The sequence below is a fragment of the Canis aureus genome, chromosome 38 (assembly GCF_053574225.1).
Source record: "Canis aureus isolate CA01 chromosome 38, VMU_Caureus_v.1.0, whole genome shotgun sequence".
NCBI classification, from domain to species: Eukaryota; Metazoa; Chordata; class Mammalia; order Carnivora; family Canidae; genus Canis; species Canis aureus.
Genome location: NC_135648.1, coordinates 6,940,528 through 6,956,292, shown reverse-complemented (window position 1 = coordinate 6,956,292; position 15,765 = coordinate 6,940,528). Strand labels below are relative to the sequence as shown.

General features: G+C 40.2%; 1 protein-coding gene across 6 annotated transcripts in view; it reads left to right on the top strand.

Moving 5' to 3' along the window:
• The window catches only part of FAM177B (family with sequence similarity 177 member B), a 58,761-nt gene that overhangs the window by 25,273 nt on the left and 17,723 nt on the right, over window positions 1-15,765 (top strand). For 2 of the 6 annotated variants that reach the window (XR_013374282.1, XR_013374281.1), the window contains exons 6-7: window positions 5,096-5,350; window positions 9,034-9,127. Coding sequence is in view for 2 of the 6 variants with exons in the window: in XM_077887236.1 (XP_077743362.1) it covers window positions 9,034-9,131 (98 nt within the window). In the remaining 4 variants the exon portion in view is untranslated. Of the gene's footprint in view, window positions 1-5,095; window positions 5,351-9,033; window positions 9,132-15,765 lie in introns of all 6 variants that reach the window. The other 4 variants (XR_013374287.1, XM_077887236.1, XR_013374283.1 and 1 more) reach the window with 3 other exon arrangements.

The following is a 15,765-nucleotide window of genomic DNA, read 5'->3' as shown; positions in this document are numbered from 1 at the left end:
TAACATCTAAAATAACTGGAAGGGAATTTTGAAGGTCACCCAAGCAAGTGGGCACATGAGGCAACCATGGAGATGGGCCAGGGGCTATACGTAAGGGCCAAGGGATAAGTATAGGTGAGAACCGACACGGCGAGTGGAGAGGTTGGGGTGACAGCCCAGTGAGTTGGCCCACTTAAAGAGATGAGCAGAAAGTATCTGTCTTATTTTAGGCTTTCCAACCCTGGTACAGCAGAGCCCTGGCTTCCCTGAAAAGCCATGATTCATTAAGGAAGGATGCTGTGGCCAGGCTCCCACGACTCTTCTTTCAGCTCATACCCTGCCCCTTGTACTAGGTCGTAGTGTGGATTAGGTTCCCGTGGGAATTCAGTACTTCTTGTGCCATGTGTCTAGTTCACCTTCTCAAGTTTTTGAGACTGGGATTTGATGAGTAGTAAAGGGTGTGTCAGGGAGTGGATGGAACACTGGACCACCTGAGGACAGAGGGTAGAAGTAGAACGTCCTGGGGTTAGGAAGGCTCCAGCTGTGTGTTATCTTCAGTGAGGGATGTGTCTGTTTAAGGAGGGGAGCCAGGGCAGCCCGGGTGGCTCAGCGGTTGAGCACCTGCCTTCGGCCCAGGGCGTGATCCTGGAGTCCCAGGATCGAGTCCCACGTCGGGCTCCCTGCATGGAGCCTGCTTCTCCCTCTGCTTGTGTCTCTCCCTCCCTCTCTCTCTCTCTCTCTGTCTCTCAAGAATAAATGAATAAAATCTTAAAAAAAGGGGGGGGGGCAGATGATGTGTCCTACTCAGATGCTTTTTCTAGTGCTAAGAAGAATAGACCTGGAATCACTTCGTGTGTATTGAACTGGCTCATAGAGTAATACTGTCTCTAGGCGATAATCGATCACGGAGGTGATGGTGGTGCTTATGGGTGTGAAGCAACAGCAGAGGAACCCACAGGTGCTATAAAGGAGTCTTCTGGATGACGTGCAGTAACTGGCTAGGAGCAAACCGGTCCACATGATAGCGATGTTTGGATGTACCATCAACATCTTTCCCAGCCTTTAGACTTTTTAGTTATCTAAAGTATTCCTTATCTACCATCTCATAGATAATTAATTTCTGATCAGGATTTTTTTTTATAAATTCCAATATGTTGAAACAAACCAAAGTCCCCCAACTGTCAGGTTCCTGGAATAAATTATAGAAGTTTACAAGAAAGCAGGTATGGTATGTTTCAATTTTTGCTGCAAAATTGTTTGGGTGTTTACATGTATCCAGAAGACACCCAAGTTGCTCACCGTAGTTGGCTCCTTGCCCTCATTCAAGTCTCTGTTGAAAGGTTCTCCCTCGAGGGTCCTTCCTTGATCATTCTATTTGAAAAGCAGCACCTCACCACCCCCCACCCCTGGTCACTTTGCATTCCTTTCCCTCACTTTATTTTTCTTTCTGGTCTTTTCCCTCCTTGGCATTATATTTTTCTATCTGTTTAGTATCTGTGACCCCCTAGGCTATATAGCTCCATGAGGGCAGGATCTTTGGCTTTCTTGTCCCTTGTTGGATCCCTAATGCTTAGGACAGTGCCTGGAGCTCAATAAATGTTTGTTGTGCTGATGAATGAATAGACGGGGAATGAAATTGCATAAGTGGAGAACACTGCTAGCACAGTGCTTCTTGGGGGTGCAGAGTAGGTGCAGGCTTCAACTGGTTTTGTCTGCTAATTAAACAGAATGCCTTAACCAACTAAGGGAAGGATTTTCTGAGAATATAAGGACCTAGTCACGCTTTGAATTAGATCCAGCTGGGGTATTAAGCTATGAGCCACCCACTTAAATTCCAATCAGCTGGGGAAACGGGGGGCCTGTGATGCCCTGGTGTCATTGCTTGACTGTGAAGCTGCCTTGTGGCAGATGGTGCAAGGCAGCTGGTATATCTCCGCCTCCTGCATCCCTAGAGTCACCAATTTTCTAAGGATTTCCTTTAAGTCCTTGGAAACAGAGAATGCAGCTGTGATTCAAATCACAAGATCTACTTGGGGTGTTCCTGGTTCTTAATCCCTCCTAACTGTGGTGCCTTAGGCCAGGCAACTGCATGTACCTGTTTCATTATCTCAAACATGAAGGGATGTTCAGGCTTCTGGGCACCTAAAGGACATGATATAGACTGTAATTAGTTCATGTTTCAAATTGTTTCATATTTATACGTATCATTATTTTGAAACAAACTCCTTCGAAGATTTTGGGAAAACCACATGTCAAAAGTACTAAGCTTATAATCTGACTTCTTACTCACTTCTTCTCCTTGGGCATGGCCTACCCAACGGGAGATACTTGGGCAGAAGTGTGTGTTGAGCTTCCACTGGGTACAGTTCCCTGTTGGAGGGTGTCGGAGGAGAAGGAGAGGGTATTTCAGAGGTTATTTCATGTCCTATGAAAGAATCCACTAATTATGAGGGGGTCTCCCTGGAGTGGACTGAGCCATTCTCAGCAATGCATACTTCTGACTGTATATTTGGTTAGGGCTTCCTAGTGGAGTCTGATAGGTTATTCATCCTGAAAAGACAGATCCCAGAGTCCATATGGAGGATGGAGTGCCTGGGGTCGCCTCTTCACCCTACAGTGCCTAAAATGTCTAGAGGAACCACGGGTAGCAGAATATCCCGTAGCCTGTCCCAGGACTCACACGCTGCTGCTGCCAGGCCCAGAGGCCTTTGGAATGGAAAAGGCATTTATGGACCTTGATCCATGTCTTCATGCATAATAAAAATTCTATTTTTGGTCAGTTTACAAAATTTTGGTTTTTTTACTTTCATACAACATCAGGGAGGCAGCATCTGGGTGGCTTCAGTCAGCTGAGCATCTGTCTTTGGCTCAGGTCATGGTCCCAGGGTCCTGGGATCAAGTCCTATATTGGGCTCCCTGCTTAGTGGGAAGCCTGCTTCTCCCTCTCCCTCTGGCTGCTGTTCCCCCTGCTTGTGCTCGTTCTCTCTCTCTCTCTCTGTCAAATGAATAAATAAAATCTTTAAAAAAAATTTTTAAAAATAGTTAAAAATAGTTAAAAATAGTTAAAAATAGTTTAAAATTTTTAAAAAGAGTTTGTTTCAACATCAAGGAAACAAACTTTTTTTTTTTTTTTTTTTAAAGATTTTACTTATTTATTCATGACACAGAGAGAGGCAGAGACACAGGCAGAGGGAGAAGCAGGCTCCATGCAGGGAGCCCAATGTGGGACTTGATCCTGGGACTCTGGGATCACACCCTGAGCCAAAGGCAGACTGTCAACCACTAAGCCACCTAGGCATCCCAACAAAATTAACATTTTTAACAGGCATATTCAGGGTGCTGAAGCACTATCGCTATCAGGAGGCACTTGGTTTCAGAAAACTATGTGGTCACTCCTCTGAGTGCAGGTTTGGAGAGTTTAAGGAAGTTTAAAAGTATTTTCTTTGAGGATTTGTCACGTTGGCTTGGATAAGCTTTCAGGCATATTACATGAGGCTGAGGGGCTTCTGTTGCCCTGCTGTCTCTGCTTCGTGCACAGTATTTCTCAAAATCAAGATCTAACTTCCATTTCTGACCTCCTTGGTAGAATAGGAATGAATCAGAAAGAGCATAGTAATCTTAACAGCACCTAATGCAAGGTGTTGTGCTAAGATGTGTCACACATGCTTTACTCATTTCATCCTCCTGACTCCCCTGTGGGGTGGGGACTGGCATCCATGTGTCGCAGAGGAGGACATGGAAACTCGGTGGGTTGAGGCAACTTGCCGGATCTCACATGTAATAAGGGGAAATACTGGGATTTGAACCCATCAGTTTGGCTTTGGAGTGTGAGGCTTTCAGCCACTATGTAGGTGGAGACGCCTCCCACTGCTTCTGTTTTTGGGGAATTGAGACAGGGCAGCTGAAAACTACTTAGGATATATCAACTACTGTACAGACTTTTGCTATAACTTATTTAAACATAAAAACATTCCTTTTTTTAGATGAATAAAATTATCAAAAAAGTGCACAAAAGAAAGAAATTATGAAAACACGAGGGATCCTGATGACCAACCACATGGCACAATGGAATTTATCTTGTCAAAGTTACATTTAAATACTTCTTATTTATGAGTGAGAAGCATTATCTTTTATTGAAAATGTCTTTAAACCAGGGGAAGGGGATCCCTGGGTGGTGCAGCGGTTTGGCGCCTGCCTTTGGCCCAGGGCGCGATTCTGGAGACCCGGGATCGAATCCCACATCAGGCTCCCGGTGCATGGAGCCTGCTTCTCCCTCTGCCTATGTCTCTGCCTCTCTCTCTCTCTCTCTGTGATTATCATAAATAAATAAAAATTAAAAAAAAAAAAAACCAGGGGAAGTTGTGTGTACAAACCAGGGGTGCTGAGGCCTCTGCCTTTTTTTTTTTTCCTTTTTTTAACTGAAGTATGATGGACATATAACATTATGGTATTTTCAGGTGTGCATTTTGATGATTTGATTTTTGCATATGTTGCGAGATGATCCCAATAAGCCTTGTTAACATCCATCACCACACATTGTTACAGTCTTTTTGTGGTGAGAATTTTAAAGGTTTACCCTCTTAGCAAATTTCAAATATACAACAGTAGTAACAGTAGTCACCATGTCATTACATCCCCAGGACTTATTTGTCTTGTGACTAAAAGTTTGTACCTTTGACCCGCTTCACCCATGGCATTTTTTTTTCTTTAAGATTTTATTTATTTATTCCATGAGAGACACACAGAGAGAGGCAGAGATACAGGCAGAGGGAGAAGCAAGATTCCTGTGGGGAGCCCAATGCAGAACGCGATCGCAGCCCTTACTCCCCATTGGCCATTCAGACTCAGATGCCTGGAAGCTGTCTACCAGCCACAACTTTGTGGTGCTTTTTCGAAGCAGCTAAAGTAGTATATCCTAGCCTTCTTTTTCGAATGAATTCATAAACAGCAATTCTCAGAAAATAGTGGACTTGAACTAGAGGTGGTGGGGTGGAGAGGAATTGTGAAGTGTCTGGAATGAGGAGGTATCCTGAGAAGTGTTGTGCCCATAAATAAACCTCTGCCAGTAGAACAAAAATAGGAAGTATTGGACTTATAGTTTTCCATGACTTTACAGATTCAGCCAATCAAAGAATCAGGTGTTGGAAGTAGGACAAAGGGTAACAAAGTGGAACTGAAATCAATGAACGGTGACCCCAAACTGGGTAATGAACTGGAAGCTGAACAAATCAACCAGCCCTAAACTTCTGCTCAGAAAAGACCTCACACCACCCAAAAAGAAAGAGTTGAACCTAGGTCAGAACAATAATGGGGGATTAATCTGGAACAGCACAAGTGTCAAGTATGGGTGACTCGCTGAAATAATGAATAGGTATGTCACAAAAGAATATGTATGGTACAACTCCATTTTTGCAAAAGAAATAATGTAGAGATTCTCAATGAACTCTGACGTGATATCAATTGGAAACACAAATGAGCTTGCCAACTTTGAAGATCACCGTGGTGTTGGAGAGGTCATTGAGGGGTTGTGATCGCCAGCTGACCTGTGAGCTGGTTCTGGGCAATCAGAGGCTCCTCACCCTCTCCCCTGTCCTTGGGTCACGACTGCCCTTTGCCTTGCCCACTCCCAGAGGCTGCTCCAAGGACACAGCCTTGAGTTAGCAATGTGGTGTTGAGAGTATCTGGCCAGTATACCCGACTAACCCCAGTTAAGGCCTCTCTATAAACGTTTAAGATTTGGTGGGTGGGTGTGGGGAGGTCATCCAAGATTAGCCTCATATGTAAATTCCCTTGCTTATTAAAACTGCCACCTACCATCCTGAAGGGGCTGCATGTTTCTTGGGTCTCTCCCTGCCCTCCGAACATAGGGGCCAGTTTCAGATTACACCTGGAATGCTCCCAAGGAGCTTGAGAACCAACACTTGGTTTCATATGAAACTTTTTTTTTTTTTTTTTTAAAACACTAAACAATACTGAATCAGGATCACAAATGGATTCGGTATACAGAAGTGTGGCTGAAATAATAGTGAACACTTAGTAACACAGGTACCCTTCTGATTACTCATGGCAGGTACCATTTTGAACATCTTCAGTGTATTAGCTTATTTAGACCGAGATATTATCACCTTCAATGTACAGATGAGAAAACCAAACATGGTGAGGGCAGATAACATGGCTAAGGTCACAGAGCCAGGAAATGGCCAAGCTGGGATTTGAACTTCGGCTCTCTGGCACCAGAACATGACTTCTTAGAAACTAAACTATGCTGCTTCTTGCAGAAATAAACAATTTGAAAATTCCAGAGAATTAGATGACAAATATACAGAAATGTGAAATAAGGGGAATGCCCCAATCTCCAGAAGTCTCCAAGAGAGCCTCTTAAATAGATCAAACATTTTAAATATACTTAGATTCTGCTACTGCTTGAGTAGGTGTAGTCACAGATTTACCAGAGAATCTGCCAACTGAATGGGAGAATGTTGAGACAATTAACTAATTCAGGAAAAAATTGCCTCAGACTTACAACGTTATACCGTAACCTCTTTCTCTTTATTTTTTAACAAAGTTATAAGGTTGCTATAAACTCAAATCATCTCAAAATTTGCTATGAACTCAAATCACTCAAAATTTCTGTTCAGAAGTTAAATGAAAATCATTAATATTTATTAGAGAAAGAAGCTAATCTTGGGCAGCTGTTATAATTTTGAGTTTTTAGAATATTTTCTAAAACTATTTAGAAGTTTTTATTTCCTTTTCCATAGAGAAGTTCAGAAAAGGTGTTTAGGGTGATGTGAACTTCCAATTGCAGATATGTGGAAGTGTGACTTCTGAAAAATACTCATTAATAAATGAATATATATCTAATAAGCTTATATAAATGCAATATATACTAATTATATGGAAATGACTAGGACTTAGGCTGCTAAGTCCCTGTTGAATTTTCTCGTATGAGGTTAACCATACTAAAGTCACACACACACACAAACCCCCAAACAGCTCTACTATTCTTTTTTTTTTTCCAGCTCTACTACTCTGAAGTAATTTCTGCCCTATTTCCTTAAGTCATGACTTAGCAAGTTTTGTGTATGTGCTGGTTGGTTGGATAAGGAATCAAACTAACTCTTTGGAATTTTTGCCTAGGCTAAAATGAACGGAAGTGAAAAGGAAAAGCAGAGGAGCTTTTACTAGAAAGGTTAAAGAAAAAGCAAAAAGGGGGGCTCCGTAGAAATGGTAGTGTGACAATAAATGTACTAAGGATGGAGGTAGGAGACAAGCCCCAGACCTAGTCACAGCTATTCTTAGGATACTAGGATACAGGTGACAATCTTGCCCCTAAATGGGCTAACAAGTTAGGGTCTTGACTAGTGAGGTATTTGTACTATGGTCCAGCCTAGTGCAAATAGCCTTCTCATGCTTCATAAGGAATTGATCATGGCATTCCATCTCATCTTCATATCTTGCCATTATTTTGAGGTAACATAATATCTTGGTTGCCACTGTCTCAGTGAGGTTGAGACTCAGTGATAGAAATCCTGTGGTCTTGTCCTGGACTCACAGATTTCCAATGGAAACGTTCTAGCCAAAAGGAAAAGCAAAGTTTCATGGAACCATGGACTTAATAAATTGAGTGTTTAGGAAGAATGAATAGAACGTTTTTTGTTTTTGTTTTTTTTTCACCTAGGAATCCTTAAGGGCAATTGAGATATTATATGGAATTTAGTTGGTAAACTGTATCTCTCCTGTTACTAAGGATGGGATACTAGTAGATTTCCTAGATAAATCACCTTAGGATCTCATGTTTCTACATCAAGAATCTTGATGATGATTCCCATTTAATAGTGAAGAGTCTTCCATTTTTGTTCATTTCTCCTGAGAGACTATTAAGGTGCTGGAAGCCAGGGAGAGGTTGTAGGATCTCACTTAGTGTTCTTATACTTTTTCATTTGGGATTTTTTTTCTAACCAATAAATTATCATTTCTTCTACCTTCTTTGGTATTGTAACAGTTGTCCTGATTTCACACGTGATTATAGACTGTCATCATGGTAATAAACCTCGTTAGTGAAAGATGAGGAACCAGATCACAATGAATGGGCTCCTGAGAATAGAGATCCTATTGCAGTTAGCCTAAAGGTGCCATGAAGGATATTGTTTTTATAACACAGTATCCTCATCGAAAGGACTCCCCCCAAAAAACTGCCTCATCGTAATACTGAGTATATTTTTTGTTCTTAACAATCTGTTTTATTTCATAAGCCCTATGATTTGCCTATCTACATTTTCCTTTTTGGTTTGATTAATAAAAGTTAAATTTGTGGCCCAACTGGCACATAGATAAATCGCTGGAGAGAATATGTTTTTCTGTAATTTTTTTTTGAATTCTCAAACTTAAAAAGAGCTGAAGGAATAGTATAATGAACACTTGTATACCTTTCACCTAGCTTCACTGGTTGTTAATATTTTGTCCCTTTCACTTTCTCTGTTATGCACATGTACACACACACAGGCATACTTTTGGCTGAATCTTTTGAAAATATTGTAGATATCATGATACATTACTCTTACTTCTGCATAAATCTACTAAAAATAAGAATATATATATATCTAAATTTGTATGTACTATTTATAGTATATAAACTTCATTTATTGGGACACCTGGGTGGCTCAGTGGTTGAGTGTGGCTCAGGGCATGATCCTGGAGTCCAGAGATTGAGTCCCACATTGGGCTCCCCACAGGGAGACTGCTTCTCCCTCTGCCTGTGTCTCTGCCTCTCTCTGTCTTTTGTGAGTCAATAAATAAAATCTTTAAAAAAAAATAAACTTCTTTATCACCTAACAATTTTCTGAATACATTTCCATGTACATAGAAGCTCTCAGAATATTTGTTAAATGAATTAATGGATTTTAATGGCTGCAGACATTTCCACTATATAATTTATTATTGTACATTTTAGATTTTTCTGGAATTTCCCTATTATAAATGAGGAAATAATTTCTTACTTTTTCAAAAGATTTTCCAACTATAAAAAGTTGTACTATTCCATTCCCCTTTCAGGCAATCGGATCTTCATCAATCATTCCTATTACTGACGCTTATGAGTACACAAACCATCTCTCTGGGGCAGTGCCTGGGACACAGAACCTTCTCAGTAGGTAGTAGCCTATGTTATAGTAACTAGTTGGAAAATTCCATGTCTGTATTAAATTTGAATTCAACAAATATCTTTTATTTTATTATTTTATTATTTTTATAAATTTATTTTTTATTGGTATCCAATTTGCCAACATATAGAATAACACGCAGTGCTCATCCCATCAAGTGCTCCCCTCAGGGTCTGTCACCCAGTCACCCCCACCCCCCGCCCACCTCCCCTTCCACCACCCCTAGTTCGTTTCCCAGAGTTAGGAGTCTCTCATGTTCTGTCTCCCTTTCTGATATTTCCCACATATTTTTTCTCCTTTCCCCTTTATTCCCTTTCACTATTTTTTATATTCCCCAAATGAATGAGACCATATAATGTTTGTCTTTCTCTGATTGACTTATTTCACTCAGCATCATACCCTCCGGTTCCATCCACGTCGAAGCAAATGGTGGGTATTTGTCATTTTTAATGGCTGAGTAACATCCCATTGTATACATAAACCACAGCTTCTTCATCCATTCATCTTTCGATGGACACCGAGGCTCCTTCCACAGTTTGGCTATTGTGGACATTGCTACTATGAACATCGGGGTGCAGGTGTCCTGGCGTTTCACTGCATCTGTATCTTTGGGGTAAATCCCCAGCAGTGCAATTGCTGGGTCGTAGGGCAGGTCTATTTTTAACTCCTTGAGGAACCTCCACACAGTTTTCCAGAGTGGCTGCACCAGTTCACATTCCCACCAACAGTGCAGGAGGGTTCCCCTTTCTCCACATCCTCTCCAACATGTGTGGTTTCCTGCTTTCAACAAATATATTTTAAACGGTCATAAGGTGGAACAGTCTGCTAAGCACCAACAAGGGTACAATAACAAATGAACAAAATAAAAGTGCAAGAAAGAAAGAAAAAAATCCAGAAGCTATAATGTCAATGTTTGAATAATTGTATTGTGGGAGAAATAATCATAAAATCTGATGCTCCCAGTGCTTTTGGCCCAGGAATCTTTCAATTTTTAAAAAGATTTATTTATTTATTTATTTATCTATTTATTTATTTATTTGAGAGAGAGGGAGAGAGCATGAATTGGGGGAGGGACGGGGTGGTGGGGAGAGGAAGAAGCAGACTCCTAGCTGAGCTGGGAGCTGATGCAGGATTCAATGCCAGGACCCTGAGATCATGACCTATGCTGAAGGCAGACACAACCTACTGAGCCACCCAGGCACCCAATCTTTCAATTTTTGTCTTATTAATTTAGAAGTACAAATAAATGCTATTTATCTTGCCAAGGAAAAAAATGTACTGGAACTATCCACCAAAGGGGTCTTTCACTAGAATCGTCCTTGGATAGAACTAGCAATTGTAACTTCAATTTTTTTAGATTTAACTTTTTTAAAAAATGAGGCATAATTGACATATAACATTATATTAGTTTCAGGAGTACAACATAATGATTTGATATTTGTATATATTGTGAAATGATCACTGTAGTAATAATCCATTACCTCACATAGTGCACAGAATTCTTTTTCTTTTTTTAAAAAAAGATTTTATTTATTTATTCATGAGAGACAGAGACAGACAGACAGACATTATTCTGAGAAAGAGAGGGAGGGAGGGAGGGAGGGAGAAGCAGGCTCCATGCAGGGAGCCCGACACGAGACTCGATCTCAGGTCTCCAGGATCACACCCTGGATTGAAGGTGGTGCTAAACCACTGAGCCACCCGGGCTGCCCCCAGAATTCTTTTTCTTATGATGAAAACTTTTAAGATCTCTTCTCCTAGCCATTTTCAAATATACAGTTCAGTATTGTTAACTACAGTCACCATGCTGTACATTACATCCCCAGGACTTATTTATTTGTACTTTTTGAACCCCTACACCCATTGTGCCCATCACCCCTCCCCAACTACCACCTATCCATTCTCTGTATCTGTGGCTCCTTTTTTGTTTTGTTTTTTCTTTTTTTTGTTTTTAGATTCCACATATGAGTGAAATCATATGGTATTTGTCTTTCTCTGACTTATTTCACTTAATTAATTGTGATGCCCTCAAGATCTGTTGTATTTAACTCTTAACAACGTTTTGAAGCACCTGTGTATATTGAATTCTGCAGCTTAGGCTCTATACCATTGTCACCTGGAGTGTGATGTGAGTCTCTTCAGGGACTTCTAAACAATATTTCTCCCTGCTGACTTTCCCACTGTCTGCTTTATTACCCGGATGATAATATACAATGTTTAAATTTACAAAGGTGCCAAGGCATCATATTAATTAAATATTTTTAAGATGATGGTAATATGAGGAGGAAAAAGTTTTTAGAATTAAAGATGTAAAATAATTTTGTGATTTATTTTATTTTATTTTTTTTTAATTTTGTGATTTAAAAAGAGTTTGCCTACAAACTTATTTTATGGAACAGAATCAATATTCTATTTAAAAATCAACATAAGGGCACCTGGGTGGCTCAGTTGGTTAAGCATCTGCCTTTGGCTCAGGTCATGAGTCCAGGGTCCTGGGAATTGGGCTCCCTGCTCAGTGGGGAGTCTACTTGTCCCGCTGACTCTGCTTCTGCCCCTGCTTGTGCTCTCTCTCTCTGATAAGTAAATAAAATCTTTAAAAAATCTATATAAAATATATCTATTTCTTCCCCTTTTCTCCAAGGATCAGTGTTCTGTCCCTAAAAGATGTTTATCAAGAGCAAGAGCTTGTGTTCTTTGCGTTGAATTATTGTGTGTAAGTGAGTCATATATAGTCCCTGGTGAGCGAAAAGCTGAAACAGAAGTTGTTAGGAAATCTGAAGAAAGTTACCACGGTGAGGGACTAGAGGAACAGTAGGTGAAGTCTTATGAAATAAATCTGAGAACTCAGCTTAACAGTTGGAGGAAAGAGAAAATACAGGATCACAGAGGGACAACATAAGACATAAAGGTTGGAGTGCCTGGGACTTAACATAGCTAAGCCCAGTCAGTGGAATCACCTCCTCTCAGCTCTGGGACTTGCAGGGTCTTGACATCATCATATTACTCAGACAAACCCTTGTTCCTCTCAGAACTCTCTTGACTCTTGAGTAATTCTCTGTTGCTCAACAATTGTTTAACATAACACTTGTATTTCCTTCTGGATCATAAGTGGATTATGATATATCCAGGGAAGGTTTGTGGAGATTATGTAATTACAAAGATCACTTTCAAGTCATATGAGGCTAACATGCTCTGTAAAAGGGACTGACAGTCATGCAAAGTCACATATGTGATTCTAGTGAAGCAAAATGCACAGCATGCAATTCAGGGCAATGGTTGGAATTCACTGGGCCTGTCACCAGAAAAAAGCTGGCCAAGTGGCCAAATCTTGGTAGTTAAGTTGAATGGCACTTCCACAAAGGTATGCATTTTGGTCTATTTTCTCAGTGAGTCTTACAAAAAGATGGAAATGGAAGAAGATGGAGATGTAGTCAGGAGAGGTGGCTACTCTTTGAGCATTTTCCGCGCATGTACTTTACCATATGTGTATGCACTGTGTGAAAGTCAACTTTTAATAAGCCAAGTGAACAGCAACACACCCATCCCACGTCAGTGACCTTGAGGCCAAGTTTTCCTTACTGCATCTCCTAAGTCCTGCTCTCTTCACATTCCATGTCTGTATATATGTTTGCTCTCTATCTTGTATTAATTCAACTTTGCTCTGTGAATCTGTATTCTTGTGCTACTCAAGGTCGTAGGTCTGTCAGCCTTGCCCACTTCTGTCTTCAGTGCCTGGCATGCAGTAAGCATGATGGTTAGTTTTATGCACCAATTTGTCTAGGTGTGGTGCCCATGGTCAAACACCAGTCCAGATGTTTCTGTGAAGGTATTTTTTTAGATGTGATTAGAATTTAAGTCCATAGACTTTGAGTAGGAGATTGCTCTTTATTTTATCTGTGGGCCTCATCTAACCAGTTGAAGACCTTAAGAGGACAGACTAAAGTCCCCCAGGAAGGAAGGAATTTTGCCTTTGGACTGTCTTTAGACTCAAGACTATCACATTCTCTCTTTCTTGGGTCTCCATTCTGCCTGCAAATTTCAGACTTGCCAGCCTCCACAATCACATGAGCTATTCCTTTATAATTGATTTCTCTCTGCCTCTGTGTTTCTTTATATATAGATATCTATCTAGATCTGTTTATCTCTCTACTTATATTCTACTGGTTCTGTTTCTCTGAACAGAGAACCTTGGCTAATATATACAGTGGACATTCAATAAATATTTGTGAGAGGAATAAATAGGAGGGGGGTGGGGATGTGTCACAGTCTTGCTTTTTTCCAATAAACAAATTGTCCAAGAGTGTTGGGGAAGGATAGTCAACATTAAGACACCATTTCATGATACTAATTACCTGGGGGAACTCATGGATGTATACACCATCTTTCATAGATGTTCAAAAACTTAGCAGTGGATTGAAATATGTATAATGGATACATGGGCTCTTTTTTTCGATGACCCAGATGTATTAGAGGAACTGATTTCTTCCAGAGCATGTAAGCTCACTTTAACTTTAGTGGAGAATTCCCTGCAAACTAGGATAGAGCCCTCCAACCCATTAAAAGAGAGGAGCATATATTGCAGATAGGTGAGCTATGATGTTTTCAGATTGTAGTTTAAAAAGTTTAATCCAATATAAGAATAGTGTAAAGATGGAGAAAAATTGCATTTACCTAATTTAAAGAAACACTTTATATAAAGTATTTTGGTTTAATGATGTTGTTAAGGTCTTATGTATGTTGTAAATGCATGCTATTCATAATTCCCTAAAATTTTTCATATGTTCAACCAAGAGATCCCTGGGTGGCGCAGCGGTTTAGCGCCTGCCTTTGGCCCAGGGCGCGATCCTGGAGACCCAGGATTGAATCCCACATCGGGCTCCCGGTGCATGGAGCCTGCTTCTCCCTCTGCCTATGTCTCTGCCTCTCTCTCTCTCTCTCTGTGTGACTATCATAAATAAATAAAAATTAAAAAAAAATTCATTCCAGCATTATCAAACACTGTGTCCACAGTATTGTGTTGTGGGGTTTACTCAAATACCAGTCTTTGAAAGGAGGCAAATTAGATATTGAATAATTGGTTTAGATAGGAAGAACAACTATTATCTAACCTTCATGATTATAAAGGAAGAATTATGATTTGGGAAATTAAATAAGCCTCTACCTTAAGCAGAGTATTATGTAGTTTAAAAAGAAATTGAAAAAAAAAATGTGAATTGTTCTACTCTGAGCTCATTTTCCTTTTCATTAACACACAGGAATTTTCTATATACTTAGTGAAGGCTGACATTTCATCCCACTTTATTAATATTATAATAATTGATTTATTTCTATTTGTATTCTATATCTTAGTCTATCCTTCATTGCCTAATGTAGAGGTCAGTCAACTTTTTATTTTGTAAAGAGGCAGGTAAATATTTTAGGCTTTGTGGGCCATACAGTTTCTGTTAATATTCCACAGAAAACCACCATGGACAGTACATAAACAGATGGGCATGGTTGAGTTCCAATAAAACTTTATTTATAAAAGTCAAAAGTGGACTGGGCTGGATTTGGCCTATGAGACATAGTTTGCTGTTCCTTGGTCTAACCTTTTGTGTCATTTGTTTTATCATCTGTAGTTAGACTTTGTCTTATTCAATCAGCTTGAGAGTTTATTTATTTATTTTTTTAAAAAGATTTTATTTATTTATTCACATGAGACACACAGAGAGAGAGAGAGAGAGGCAGAGACACAGGCAGAGGGAGAAGCAGGCTCCATGCAGGAAGCCTGATGTGGGACTCGATCCTGGGTCTCCAGGACCATGCCCTGGGCTGAAAGCAGGTGCTTAACCACTGAGCCACCCGGGCATCCCAGTTTGAGAGTTTAACCCATTTACATTTATTTTCAAAAGTGATAAGTTGGACTTTATTTCCATCATTGTGGTTTTTGGCTTCCATTTTTTAAGGTATCCATGTTTATCCTTACTATATAGACAATGCTGTCTTTGCTTCTTCCTCCTCTGGTATTTAGAAAGTTGTATTTATTGTTTTTGGTTTTACTGGTGAAAGTTTTTGGAAGTATTCTGTAACCTATTCCTGTGTCCAGGTCATCAGGACTGTTCAAACATGTTCTAGTTCTCAGAGTTCCTGGGAAACTCTTCTACCTAATGGTGATAGGATTGTGCTTTTCTTCTTGAAAGTCAGGTGTGCCCAGTAATATGCCAGTGGTGGTGACACATGCCACTTTTAGGAAGTAATTGAATAATGAATGCCCAATTTACCATGTTCACTCTCATGTGTCAACAATTTTGGAAGCAGGGATGAGCAGAGATGGAGCTTCTTCTACCAGCCTGGGTCCCTGATTGACTATGATGTGTGGAACCCTCCTGCTGACCTTGCCACAATATACATTGAAATAAACATTTGTGATTCTGAGCTGATGAGACTTGGGGACTGTTTGAATGACAGCAAAATCTGTCATCCTGAGTGATAAACTGATACCTCGAAATATGATGCTGCCATGCCAAAACTCAAGGAAAACATTAATGATCCAAATTAGAGCCGAGACTTTCGGTTAAATGGTCACCCGTGATGACTTGGAATGCATGTCATGAAGCAACTTCGAATTCTAAAGAGGGGTCAGCAA